The sequence below is a fragment of the Rissa tridactyla genome, chromosome 5 (assembly GCF_028500815.1).
Source record: "Rissa tridactyla isolate bRisTri1 chromosome 5, bRisTri1.patW.cur.20221130, whole genome shotgun sequence".
Lineage (NCBI taxonomy): Eukaryota > Metazoa > Chordata > Aves > Charadriiformes > Laridae > Rissa > Rissa tridactyla.
Genome location: NC_071470.1, coordinates 13187527 through 13202548, shown reverse-complemented (window position 1 = coordinate 13202548; position 15022 = coordinate 13187527). Strand labels below are relative to the sequence as shown.

Here is a 15022-nt window from a genome sequence, read left to right as displayed (position 1 = left end):
TTTGCTTTCAGTGCCTGCTAAAGAAAAGAAAGTTGGATTGTGAAAGGCATGCTTCTTTAAGAGAATTGCTAGTTTTGTATAAATATTTATAGGCAACTAAACAGCATGTTGTATTTTTCCCTTCTACAGGAAAAGACCTCATGAAAAACATGAAACCTATTTAAAATCATCATCAAGCTAGCATAAACTTAATTTTGCCAGTTTTCCATCACTTGAATATCTAGATGAGGTTTTTTTCCATCAATTTCTGTGGTGAATATGAAATCAAACTAGAGATAGTGCTAATGATTCCTATATCATCAATGAGAATTTAATAGTGTCCTATAGATAAACATAAATGCAATATACCTACTCTTTATATATTCCCTGTTACTGTTTCTTTTCCTCTTGCTAGCAAATACTGCAATACACAAAGAGTACATGCAGCAGTTTTAAGTGCTCTAGTATGCCAGTGGCATCTGCATAAACTTCAGACATGCTCTGTCCTCTCAATTCTAATAAACAATGGAATAGAGGCATAAATAATGGAATCTTCAGAGAAAAAAATGGGCCTGTAGAAGGAAACAGGGGTGCTACATGCATATTCACTCAGCTCACTGCAAGCTTCCAGGTTAGTGGCCAAGATAAGAAAACAGACTCCCTCAACTCTCTCTGTGGTCAATAGTTTCCCTGAATCATTCCCTAAGTCTGTAAGACTGAGGTACCTTGTAGATACACACTTATCTCCATTCCCAAGGGAAGGGCACAAAGACCTAGAAGCAAAATCCTTGAGGGCAAACTCAAAGAAACCAACCCTAAAAGCTGGAGATTTTGGCATAAAATAGATGTAGCACAGCACTGGAGCAAAACATATTCTCAGCACTTGTGGAATTCTGGTGCAAGTTCCCTTCCTACCACTGTTGTTAGAAAACTCAATTCAAGAAAGACTTTTTTGAATTAAATACTGTTGCACCACAGTTAGGAAATGTCAGTGCTTGGTTTTTAAGGCAATAAGTCATTTGCTTTTAATGCAATCGGGTTTTGTGATAAACAAGAATATAGCCAGAATACAGGATGCTTAAGAACATCTGATAATTTCTTCTGACAGCTGAAAAATTCTGTCCCTAATGAAATGCCATTAACCACTGCTTACCTGAGTGCCATTCTTTCATTAATGACTGCAATAAAGGAAATACACCATGAAGTAACTCGGAGCTAATTTCAGTGCAGTTTTTTTAAAAAGTCCTAGGCTTACCTAGGACTGCTGGATCAGACTGCTGACAGTTGATTTTCTGAAACCGCAGAGGCAGAAAAAGAGTAAGAAGGAAAAAAAATACAGTCCCATCTGACTACAGAAAGACAAAAAATTCATTGGACCAAAATTCACAGCTTATCTTCTGAAAGATGTGGGGAGAATTTGATCTCATGGATGTCATTTCAATAACATGCCTGTCATATTAAAGCACAGACATGACAGATTACATTAAGATTTATGGGTGAAAAGCCTATGGTACCATGCAATTTTCCTTTTAGACAGAAGTAGTATCTAAGTTACTAGTCTATAAAACAGTCTGAATCATGGTATAAGCACTTGACAAAAATATCTCCTGACGCTGTCACCACAAACCTAACAGATGTTCTCCCAATAAAGAAATATCATTAGGGCTAACAGCCTACTGTCAGTACCTTCTATGCATGACGGGTCTCAACAAAGAAATGTAGAAGACAACTGTTGCATCAGAAGCATCAAAATATCTTGAGCAAGTCATCACCAAAGTACCATCTAGTGTTTATGCTAGAAAGAAGTGGAAAGAAGACAAGAGTGCTACCATGAAATGCAGAAAGAATGTCATTAGGGGACAGTAAACAGGTGGCCTTGTAGAAGTCCCCATAGGTCCACTGAGGAATCTGCTACCCAGCCAAGTAATAGTTCATGTATGGAAAATATGTTAGATTATGAAAACTATCTGCAGTTCTTTCCGTATCCCTGATATTGTTCCTCTTCTAATGTTGAAGTGCTCTATTGTCAGCCCCTGTGATTTTATCAACTCTCATGATGCTGGTCTTAAAGACCACGACATCTAGATATTGAATTCACATGACCATACCAGCCGTTACAGCTTTCCTTTCCCTGTAAGGGAAGACAGTTCCCAGTTCTCACGGCTACAGAGCAAAAACTGAACATGTGAAGTGTCAATGCTTAAACACACAACAGCATATATAAAGAAATTTAAACGTACTCATTCTTACAGCCTCTTTCGACCAACTCACAATATTCAAATGCCTGAGAGTGAATAAGAGAAGCTGCAAACATTCTACATTTTTAATCAGTTCTCTCCTGTTCACGTGAAAATTTGGGAGTCAGGAATACACTTCTATTTGACTACTTTATAATCTGAAAAATATTAATACCATGTTTTAACAGTCATTGTAACAAGCAGAAAGTGTAAGATAAATCCTCCAAAGGTACAGGCAAAGTCACACACTATAAACAGGGATAGGCAAAAAGTCACTGGAAACAAGGTTTTGCATAATCTTTCATTTTCCAGTGTTAGAGGAATCAGAGAGCCAAACTGAAATGGACCAACTGAAGAATGAATGTTAAGGCAGCATAAGAAATTGGATACTAAGCAGCTTTTGTCTGCAAATACAAGTAATACTCAAATTCCTGTGCACACGAATTTAAGAACAAAAGTGCCATAGTTATTCTGAAAGGAAATAGTGCAATTTAGGGGGGGAAAAAACTTTTCATACAGCAAGGCAGCAAAAAACCCAACTCTTTTCATACAGTAAGGCAGCAAACATGAGAAGCATGTTATTGTGCAAATAACAATTCATGTGATAATGAAATGTGCTAGCTTTCCTGATAGTTAAAGTTCACTGTGATCCTGTAACTTCTCCCATGAAATTCTGTATCCTCAGACAAATTACAAATTGCTGACAATTCATTCAAATTTCATTTTGATGACCAGACCTCCTTTCCCGTCCATGAAATAAAATACTCCGATTTACCCCTATTTAAACCACTGAAATATAAACATATTGAGTCATCATGCCAATCCAAAATACACAGTATCCCAGTAAGGGAGATGTCATATAAAGCTGGGCACATCTTTCCAAAAGAAGTATTTGGTTAGTGCTAAATGCCACGTTCAGCCAGATTCTTTTAGCTGAAGCAGAAACCTGAAACCCCTTTAACCTTCATGACTTAAATTTGCATTTAAAGTAAGTAAACTGTGTCAGTGATAGTTATTCTGTGTACAGAAGACACAACGTGTAAAGTATGGTGATTCTTTTCCTTTCAGACTACCATAGAGACCCATTGGCCACTTCTGTTCAGGTGACCTTTCAAGCTATTATTAATCCAGCATGAGACACAGTGTAGTAAAAATCCAAACCAGGCGTCACCAGAAGTCACCAATTCAGACTAATGAATGTTGGTGTGCTATTCTTTCCTTCATTTCTGTCACACAAATTTGGGGTTCTTAACTCCTGACAAGTAATTTCAGCAGTTTTGTGATCCACTGAGACAACTTTGGAACTGAAAAATCATGGAGATATGCATGAAAAGCTCATAAGAGACAAGGTGACATTCAGGTATGTCTCACCCAGCTCTGCGACAACACACTTCTGATGTTGGTCCAGCTTCAGTTTGAGACAGAGACAGCGAGTGGTAAGTCTGCGGAGACAAAATCCAAACGCAACTATGGTGTTCCAGTTATCTGTGTGTTTGAGACCTTGCACTTCTGCCTGCCAAGCTAGATCTCCTTTGGAGTATGCCTACAGTGCTGTCCAAACAGCATGACTGCAGACCCCTCAGATATAACCCAGTCTTGCTTTGACCTTTCTAGCTGAGGCATGACCAGCTATCAGAGCCACCAACACATCTGAGTTCCAAATCTGTTTTTATCCAGGATGACAGATGAATGCCGTGCTGCCAGTGGTGTTACCAGTGTCCAAGTTACTATCGTACAGCATATGCTTAGTTTAAGAGAGCTAGGTCCTGGTGCTACATCTCTTTCATAATTCATTCTTCCCTTTCTGAAGGCTTTGAGGGAGGTGGAAATAAGTTGGTCGGTCACACATAAGCACTATAGTTAGGAGATCTGAGGAGTTTATTCATGTTTCATCTAGTTCTTTTGGGAAAGGCTCTGGTGTTTTATCTTGACAATGTAGTGGATTATAAAGGCACTTCGAAAAGCATCTATTTGATACTGAAATAAATCTAAATAAGCAATGTAATAACTAGTAATCCCTGAGAAGATTTGATTTAGAAATCAGAAAGTTATTCAACATGCAAACAATTTACCTTGGTTCTCCATTACAGGTGATCTATGTTTAATATCTCATGGAAAGGGGCTGAAGTGGAAAAGAAAGGATTTTCTTGGATTCCATGTGTCTGGTGTGATACCAGTAACTGCTCTCCATTTAAAATGAGAATTAGACAGACCATTTATCCACCATATAGGGTCAGTACTGTTCACTCTTCAAAATTTGAATTAGCAGAGAGGAGAAAAAAGGATATTTACCACTACTAGAGAACAGTAGTATCACCTCTTCAATAGCAATATGTTTGAATTTCTTCCTTTTTCAAAAGAAATGCTGCTGAATAATGATTCCACTTTGGCATAAATGTTAATTGTTTACATACTTACTTACGTATCATACATATTTACAATTATTTGTAATTTCACTGATGTAAACTTGCAACTACAGCAACGGATGCTTCCCATATTTACAATGGAACTTTGTTGCATCTTCAAGAACATTCAGATTAAGAAATAATTCAGCTGATGGCAAACTTACTACAATTCTAAGCTCCCCCTTTTTAATTACTAACAGCTGTTGGCAAAGATGTGTGATGTTGCCATGTCTTATAAACTGAGCAAGATTTAGTAAACATATGGAAGATATCAAAGATTTTTCAAAAACTGAAGTGTCTATGGAAGACATTAATTTTTTAAACTAGACTATGGTTAGCGTTATCTGATATTTCTCAATACCAGAACACGAACATCCATTCAGCCCACCTCAGCAGGCAGTGGGAAAGTGTTTGGGGGAAATTAATCTTTAATTAACGCAGAATTTATGCTTCGGGGGTTATTAGGTTTCTTTAAGTTTCTAGGCCTTGCAAAAATTACTCACAAAAGTTCCAATGGTGCCATGCTGTTTTTCTGAACACACCCAGAGACCACTCTAATGCCTTCCTGACTACCCAGATGTTCACTGCATTGAGGTTTGCTAAGCAAGTAGAGCACTGATGGCAAGCCTCTGGCTATACATTGCTGAGAATCGCAATCCAACAGGCAGGGGAGTAACACGGTACTCGTTTCAGGTTCCTGCTTTGCTGGGAATTCAGTAAGCAGATGCCTGCACAAGAGCCATTAGCACCAGAAAGCAAAATTGGAAACCATAAAAAAAAAAAAAAAAAATCTTAATGTCCTAATTTGTGACAATAAAAAGGTTTTGAAAAAAAACATTTTGAGGGGGTGAAGGGATAAAGTTAGAGGAACACCTCTTAAAAACAGCTTTCAAGCCTAGAAAACTAGAAGGGACAAAAAGAAATCCTGCCTGCCCTGTGGCTCCCATTCAGTCTATCAATCACACCGCCTGTGTAGAAATCCCACTAGAAGCCCCATCCCACACAAGGCAACTAGACCTCATAAGTGGACATACCCTTTTTTTTGCCATTAATGCCTGATCAGTAGGCTTAGCCTTCTGAACTGGAAGGTGACCAGTACATTATATATGTGCCATGCGCATTGCTTAATTATACAATTACTTAACCTATTTAAAATCAGAAGTGACATGAATTGGGTGCTATGGAAGCTAAAGAAATGGCAGGAATCTTCTTAGAAGCATTTGTTCCCTTATGCTTCATGCATTTCTTACTCATTTTTCTCTACAGTGTATAGATTATGCTTACACTATAAACGTCTGCCTAGAAGAAATCAAAATTTTGGATTTGAATGTGTAATGTTAACTTTACACTACTGACTTTTTTCTGAATTGTGAATAAAAACGTACTAACCCTTGGACCAAAGATAAGAGCAGCAGCAATATTAATCAAAGGAAAAGACAGGGCTTAGAGTCAAAGAAAAGCTTCATCTGATCAACGTAGCTGGATACTTATTTGCCCTCTTCCCAAAGATGAAAATGGACTTATACAATGTCTCACAGGCCAATAACCTACTACTGAAAAAATTTAGAGGTGACTCATTCATTTTTCAGTAGGATACCACTTTGTTCAGAAACATATTATTTTGCTTCAGTAGGAGAAAAAGAAAGAGAAGGATATTTTTGAAACTACCAGGACATCTTGACAGAAATAACTGAAGAGGTGACTAGAGATTAAAGCTATTCATTATCGTTGAAGTTATGAAACAACGAGCTGATAACAGAAAACTCAAGATTAAGTGGGTTAACAAGGCACATTGGTGTACACGTTTAACTATGACTTTGATATAGTATCAAAGGTTTATGGATCACATAAGGATTTGTAGTATAAAAACTTCCACCTAAGTCACTGAAACAATAACAGTCTGGTGAATTATTTTGGCAAAGAACAATCCTACTGTATTTATGGCTAAGACTATTCAATTTAATTGTCATCCGTAGAACAGATGCCAGCTTTCCTTCCATTCACTTTTTCTTTGGAAATCTCAAAGAGTCACATAATAATCCTATTTATGATGAGGAAAAAGCAATGGAAGCCATCTGGATTCTTAGCCCTTCCAGACCACTAGCAACATTATTGCATATACTCTGACTTTATAGGGAAAAGGAGAATTGTTAATAACGTGTAAACACATTCAGTTGTCATTTCAGACTTCCTTTCAATCCTTGTATACATGCACTACAAATTATTTAAACTTAAACTTACACCTTTAAAATGGCTGAGCAGGAACAAATCGAAGCTTAAATAAGGCATTTACTACTTAATTCTTTTATTACACAGTTGCTACAAATCAAGAAAAGCAAAAAAAAGTTAAAAAAAAAGGAAAAAAAAGATGGCAGGAAAGCACAGGCTGTTAAGGCAAGGTGGGCTCAGACGTCTGTGTTTCTTCCTGAAGATGCAAAAGTGTAGGAGATTGGGGAAAGCCTGATAACTGTAGCATATTCTATTTTTATAATCTCCAGGTCCCACTGGTTCTGGGACAACTTTAACATAGGCAAAATAATCCACACAGAAAAAGATTTGACATCGGAAGCAGGACCAAGGCAAGAAACCTCTGTGTCACTCCACTGGCCCACGAAAGTCCAGAGCAGATGTAACTGTAAATTACAGATATATGCTGTATTGTTACATGAATGCAGAGCTGCAGGTTTGAGAGACATGAGATGGAAAGCTCCTCAGTGCTACCAGTGGTTTTATTTCCAAGACAATGCACTGACTGCTTTCTGAAATTTAATGAGATGAACAATGCAAGGAGCACGTAAGTGGTTTCTTACTGCTTCATTCAGAGGCATCAAGGGGGAAAAAAAATGAGTCTGCTTTCCTAGGAAATGCTTCCTGAGTCTGAGACACTCTCAAGTAACTCTCAATAATATTGGAGTGACAGTATAGGCTATTTTGAAACTAGGAGCTCTTTGAGGTGACAAGCAATAGCAATTGCCCTGGGTAATTACTGTTAAATTACTGTTAAGTTAAATCTCTCTGGTATCAAACAGATCAGAGGTGGAAGATTCTAGCACATTAGTTTTTAAAACACTAGGTTCTGTATATGGCAGAACTGAGTGTTACAGGTTTGAGGAAGAGAAGGGAACAACTTTGACAATCACTGATCAGCCAGTACGAAAGCATGAGCAGCATCCACTAAACATTGATCTTGAACTACAACACATGACTTGGAATAGATGCAGTCTGATGCAGTCACAAATAAGTAAATGCATGTCTACCTTCAATTCCTTTCCCCTAGGGACTGGGTGAAGGGGACTTAAATGTTCAATATAGAAAATGCTTCTTTTGCAAGAAAAAGTTAGCCTTGCAATTGAGGAAGAGCAGTAGCTTTTCTCTCTTCCTCATCATTACAGGTGACACATGTAATGATGCAGCCTGACAGGCTGCTTTCCCACAGGTTTAAATAGAATAATCTCCATAGATTATTCTATGGGGAAAAGTTTTTAAAACTGTCTCAATTTCTGTGTCCTCTCTGGAGAAAAAAAAAAAGGCAATATTCATTGATTTAGCACGTACACAAAGCTGAGGTCCCACAGAATGCATACTGTTCTGGGAAACATGCTTTGCAACAAGCAAGCACAAACTTCACTGTTACAAAGCAGCTCTGGCAGTATCTGATTTTCAGCCTCTTTTCACTTTCTACAGGGCAACATGCTAAAAACTACCTTATGCTGGCAACAACATGAACAAAACTAGAGAATCATAGACTGTGTGGCAGACAAAGAAGCAGATATTGCAGTGGTTCCACTCTAATGACAGAGATGATGAAAAGGAACTGAGGGACGGCTGGATTCATTTCATCCCTTCATGATTTGGGGACTGGGGAAGAGGGACAGGGGAGCAAACAACCACGGAGGTAACACTGCGACTTTGGTCGGTTGTGAGCAAGCTGATGCTACGATGAGGTGGCCACCACTTCTGGATAAATCTGCCCCTGATTACATGGAGATCTGTACTGGGTGCAGGTGACAAGCGGCTGGCAGTCAGGGGACTGGACTGTCCCATGCTGGACTTGGCCATTTACAGCTGGCTCTACCACACATGACACAGCTGAGCCTATCAGCCAAATTGGTGATGCCTCTGCGAAAACATATTTAAGAAAGGTCAAAAAATACTACATGGGCAGAAGAAGTTGAAACAGGGTGAGAAACAGCAGTGCAAACACCAAGGTCAGAGAAGTAGGTGCTCCATGGCGGAGCAGATATTTCCAAACAGACTGCGGCCCATGGAGGATCCACACCAAAGCAGAGCAAGAGTGAGAAGGAAGGAGCAGCAGAGAACCACAGTCCTCCCCTGCGCTGCCGGCTGCATCACTGAAGGGACATAGTGTCACCTGCGACGATAACAAGCGAGGGATAGAAGAGTCTGGAGTGAAGCCGAGCCTGGGAATGAGGCAGGAGAGGTGTTTTCCGAAGGGCTTTAATGCTTGCTTCAGTTCTTTTTTTGTTTCACAATACCTGAATCAGTAATTAAATATTTATATTAATCAGTAATAAACTCCTTTCCTCCAGTTGTAGAATCATAGAATCACTTAGGTTGGATGGGACCTTAAAGATCATCTAGTTCCACCCCCCTGCCATGGGCCAGGACACCTCCCACTAGTCCAGGCTGCTCAAAGTCCCATCCAACCTGGCCTTGAACACCAGAAATAACATTATGTGCATAAATAAATAATTACAAGCACCACCTTAAGTTACAGTGGCTTGAAACCACAGCTGAGGAGAATCTGTCCCTTCAGGGGAGCCATCTTCTGCACCAGGTAGGCACAGGATGAAATCTAATTCGGACTTCAGAGGTAGCAAGATTCTCATCTCTTTTTTGAAACAGCAAGCTCTTACTTGATTGTTGTCTCATTATTATTTTTACATTTAGGATATTAAACCATTATCCCTGTTTCTTTCATGTTTGCTGATGAGAAAGATGAGCCGAAATTAAAAACTGTACTTGGAACTACCTGTTCCCCAGCAGAATAGCAGAAATTAATTACGCTTCCATCTTACAGTTAAAAAAGGAGAAAAGCAGCCACCATTAAGGTATTAAAGCGGGCATCAATCTGGATGCGGGGAGGGCGGGGAGCGCCATACGCCGCGCAGCGCTAAGGCGGTGCAGCCCGGGCGGCGAGTCTGAGCGGAGCCTCAGCGTGAGGGCTGCCATTAGCGTGAGGGGAGCCGTCGGTGTGAGGGCTGCCATTAGCGTGAGGGGAGCCGTCGGCGTGAGGGGAGCCCTCAGCGCCGGGGGCGCCGTTAGCGTGAGGGAGCGGTCAGTGCCAGAAGAGCCGTTAGCGTGAGGGGAGCCCTTCGCGCCAAAGGAGTCGTTACCCAGAGGGGAGCCCTCAGCGTGAGGGGAGCCCTCCGCGCCAAAGAAGCCGTTAGCGTGAGGGGCGACCTCGGCGTGAGGGCAGCGGTCAGCGCCAGGGGCACCGTTAGCGTGAGGGGAGCGGTCAGCACCTGCGCCGGGGCGGTACCGGGAGCCACTGGGCCCCGGCGCTAGGACCTCCTGGCGGGGCTACGCGGCTGCTCTATTTTTACTGCGGTATTTTTTGCATTCAGACTTTCCACTGCAGGCGACCCGGGTCAGGGGATCCGCTCTGCCGGGGGAATCTGACAGGTCAGCCCAGCAAGAGTTATTTATAGAGGGGGCGGTGGACAGACGGAAGGGATGCGATCGGCATCACATTCTTCTGTTGGCGGGGCTGCGGACTGGGAGAGGCACCCACCAACGAGCCCTCTCCCCCCCGCCGCGTCCCTCAGCACAGCCGGGCAAGGCGGCTGTGGCGGGGAAACCCCCAGCGCGGCGGCACGGCATGCCGCCCGGCTTGACCTGCGCTTGCCAGCCCGCCCCGCCGCCGCTCACCGCCTGGGGAGAGGGGGCAGCCCGGGCCGGCCGGAGGACACAGAGGCTGTGACCTGAGCCAGGCAAGCCACCTAGGCAAGCCCCAGACTGTCTTCCCTCTCTTTTTTTCCCCATTTTTCCTCATGCGGCCTCTCAGGAAGTGAGGACCCACCTCACACACAGATTAACTTCCCCAGTTACAGATCCCAGCAAGTGGAAGGGGACTCTTACACCCTGGCACTCAGGCTCAGCACAGTTCCAGACGAAAGTGCATACCCTTACATGAAAAACAATTGACTGCAGAGGGTCACTAGAATTAAAAATACAGAGGCAATGAGGGTAGTCAAGCTGGAGCCTGTCTGACCACTGTCTTCAGAGGTTGTTACGTGCGTGAAGACCTTTTCAAGGAGGATTTAAACTTTTCTTGTCCTACTGTGACAATCCATCACTTCACCAAGGGCTATAACCCACCTTTCTCCGCTGGCACTGGAGAACTGTACTTGCCTAACCTGCCATTTATGAGGTCCGTTTCTTTTTGGTAGGGCAGAGTAGAAACATCAGTATTTCAAACTGTAACCAGACTGCCCCCTTCAAGCCCCACTGCTCAAATGCTTTGTCCTAAAGGCATTTCAAAATCAGGAGGTGTCTGTCTGCCACATTTGGACGAGCCTAAGCTACATGTGCAAGCCCAGAACTGCCCAGCTGCAAGTGGGCTGACAACCGCCCCTGCCAAACCCTGGCTGGCATTCAGAAACAAGGCATTCATCTGGCCTTGTAAACAGCGCTGCTTCAGGATACCTGACACGCTGATAGGATTTGACTCTTCCCACACAGTGTAGTGGTAGCTGCTATCTTTTAAAGCCTGACCACACCAGGAGATAGTGCCGTCATGTGTAACTGCCTCAGAGCGCATGCTGCTCAGCCTGAAAGCAGATGACCTGGTGTCCACAGCCTCCTGGTCCAGGTGGGGTCAAAGCCACGGCTCACTTCTCTTGAGGAAGTGCCTGTAGTGCTTATATCATGCCTGCTGTATTGGGATGGCCTGAATCTGATGGGCCTCAATGGCAAAAACTCACAGAGCCCAAACGGCCACTAGGCCACACCGATGGAAGCACTGTCTTCCCGCTTGTGTACAAAGGGCTTATTTAGACTTCAGCATTTGTTGGTTACAGCAGTTGAGAAGTGATGAGAGCAGGAGACGCTGGGTTTCTTCGCCGGGTGTAACCATCCCAACATTCCCTTGCCTGTTCCGCCTTCCCCTGGAAGGAGCTTTCCCCTCCTGGTAAACGAGATTTCTGTATGGGTGCTTTTCCACCTCAGCCCCTGCACACACTCCTCGCTTGGCCATGCAAGTAATGACAAGAAAGGATGTGTCTGGCAATACATGGATTTAGTATAACGGCAGGAAAGCAATGTTCCTCAAGGGAGCAGAGTGCTAAGACCTAAACATGTATATCAGCTTAGCAAAAAAAACAAAAAAAACCTCTCCTACATTCAAGCAAGCTTGCATTTTTAAATAATTACTGGCACTGTTAACAGTCCTGGCTTTCATTTGTATCTGCAGACATCATCTAATACCTAGTTAACAGCTAAACAACAATATGGATATATTAAATTGCTGTGTGCACATTGCACATTTTATAGGACACCTCCAATCATGACATTTTTCAAGCCATCTTACACTTTTGATTCACTGCCCATTGAAGTTATCTACCACAGAAACACAGTTAAGTGCCAGGAAAGATTTCTGCAGGGGAAATGAATGCTCTCTTCAGTATTTTATAGTCCCAGCTCCAAAAGACTGAGGAAAGACAATGTTTTGTCCTGACAATCCCGTACCAATAGAGCACAAGCAGATTCCTCTCATCTGGGCAAGCGAGCGGTGCTGCCTGGCTCACCGCCCCGAGAGCCTCCTCAGGAAAATGAGTACTGGTGGCTTCCTTAAAAACACATGCTGAGTGATGATTATACGCAAGGTTGAAGGGCCAGGCTTCCCCACAGGCAGAAAAACCAGGCTGGCTGGGTACCCCGTAAGTGGCTGATGGAGGAGGGAGGAAAAGTCATGAGCATTGCCTTTCTACAGGAGGTTTGGACATTGTTTGGGATTCCCCGGTCCCCCCACAGGCGCCCACAGCTTCCTACAGGACCTTCATGTCCAAAACGCTCTGGAGATGTCACCAGCTTTTGCAGAGACACATAAGCAGAGTGCTTCTGTAATTCCTTGTATTATTCCTTTATAGTTGCTTGGATTGTCTTAGTGATACATTAATCCAACGCCATGTCACAGTACCTGAGAAGCTTTTAACAGCAATCTCCAACTAAGGGGTGCATTACAAAAACAAAACCAAAGAATTACAATTTACTCCTGCTGTCTGGTCCACCTTTTAGGAACACAGGAAGGGTGAAAGTGGCCATATGGAAAAATCCATTCCTATACTTTTACTGCTGAAAGCTAAATCTTCCCAAGAGACCCCGTGAATGCATTAAAAGCTCGAGATATTTGATTTCACTTAAGAGTTTCACCATCTCAGCCAGGCTGCTAATAATTTTTTTTTAAAAAGGTTAATTAATTAATCGTCTGCCATGCAACGCGTCCAAGGATCATGCATTTTAAATCAAGTGGAGCGACGACACTCCTAAAGTACACTGCCGTATTTGCAAACTTGTGAAACCGGCTGCTATGCCGTGTCGGTGGCGTGGGGACCGCTGCGGGAAGCTCCGCCGCCCTCTCCAGGTGCGACAGCGCCGGGCTCAGCGGTCCCGCCACCGCACCGCCACCGCACCGCCGGCAGCGCTGCCCCCCGCTGCCTCCACCCGACCCCAGGCTGCATCCGAGGCGGGGACGAGGTCACGGTGCGGCGGCTCTCCGGGAGGCCGGCCGCCGGTGGAGCTGCCACGGCCGTCCTGATGGAGGTCAAGCCCAAACTCTGTTGCCAGACCTGTTGCCGTCGGGCTCGGCGCTACTCTGCCCCGCTCCTTCCAGCGCCAGGGCAACGAACCGGCACATCAGCCCCGTTGATCTTTGCCGCTGACTTTGCGAGAGAACTGGGGAGAGGGCGCCGCTAAGCTCTTAGCGAAACGCTAACATCGACCGGTTGTTAACTGCGACTCACCTACATCCCGCTCCTCCCGCGCAAGTTCCGCCGCGGGAGCGCCCTGGGACGGCAGGTTGGGCACAGGCGGTCACTTGTCCCCGGCTCCGGCCGCGCCTCCCGGGGACGCGGCACCGTCCCTGCCTGCGAGCCACGGGTCCGCTCTCGCTAGGGCAGATCGCGGGGCTCGCCCCTTCTCCGCTTGCCCGAGCAACCTGCCGCTCCGCCCCGCGGTGGCAGCCCAGGGGCATTCGCCGCCGGACCGCGCTCCCCCTTCTCCCGTCCGGCACGCCGGCACCCGGGGGTCGCCGAGCGGCGCAGGCAGCCGCCCTCGCAAGCCCTCAGCCCCGTGTCCCCCAGGCGTCCCCACCGCGGAGGGGAGCTCCCTCGGGCTGGCCTTACCCTGTTGGCGGAGAGGACCTGTCGGTAGCGCTCCTCCTCCGCAGGCAGGGCAGGGAACTGTTGCATGGAGAGCATGCTCTGGCTACCGCTGAACCCTCTCCACTTCGGCCGCCCCCCGCACCCTTCTCTACCTCGGTCTCCGAGGAGCCGCGGCCGTCCGCCTCCCGCACATACGCACTTGCGGGGCGGTGGGGGCTCCGCATTTTGTCTGCTCGGCAGACTCCCCCTCCCCCCTCCTCCACCCAATAATAATAAACCTCGGCGAGAAAGCCGCCGCATCCCCACCCCCTTTTGCACACAAGGCTCTACCCCTTGGGGACAAGCTGAGAGCCAGCCCACTTGCTAATTTCGCCCTAAAGCCGTCCCCCAGGGAGGGCGGATGAGGTGGTCACAAGCCTTTGCCCCCTCGCCCCCGAGGAACGACGCCTTGTCACGCTGCGAGGGGCTTCAGGTGGCAAGAGAAGCCTGAGCCAGGGACGATGTGCGGGGCAGAAACCGGCGGAGCTCGCCCCTCGCACCCTTTACCTTGGCTCGCTTGGGGCTCTTCTGAGGGCCAGGCAGTGGGGCTGCCCCCGCAGCCCTCTGGGCTGCCGGCGAGTCCCCGGTCCGCCCGGATGCGCGCTTGCAGCTGAATCGGTCTGAAGCCACCTCGGGGCAGGGACCGACCGGCGCTCCCGGCCCGCCGGGTTGGATGGAGCGCGGAGTTCAGAGCTGGGAGTGGCGAGCCCGGGCCGAGCTCCCGGGTCCATCCATCCGCGGTTCCCGGGCGCTGGAGGACCCTCCTTCTTACTGGATGCTCTTTATTTGTGCAACGGCTCTTATTTCACCCCAAGGATAGAAAGCTTGGCGCCTACAGAGATCGCAACGCTTTCCTCCGCAGCACAGCGGCTCGCCTTTCCCCAACCCATCCTCCTTATCTCCAAAAGGAGGGCTGAAAGCGGCGCCGGGCGCTGCCGCCAGCACAGCAGTAGCGGAGGGGAAGGGAGCTCCGGAGAGAGGAAGCTCTCCCGGAGCCGGCGACAGCTTTCTCCATCTC

The 15022-nt window shown here is 45.7% G+C and overlaps 1 protein-coding gene across 2 annotated transcripts in view; it reads right to left on the bottom strand.

The window, feature by feature from the left end:
* The window catches only part of CORIN (corin, serine peptidase), a 149115-nt gene extending 134969 nt beyond the window's left edge, over positions 1–14146 (bottom strand). For both annotated transcript variants that reach the window (XM_054204227.1, XM_054204228.1), the window contains exon 1: positions 13987–14146. In XM_054204227.1, coding sequence (XP_054060202.1) covers positions 13987–14061 — 75 coding nt within the window. In that variant the 5' untranslated portion in view covers positions 14062–14146. The remainder of the gene's footprint in view (positions 1–13986) is intronic.
* Positions 14147–15022: the final 876 nt, after the last annotated feature.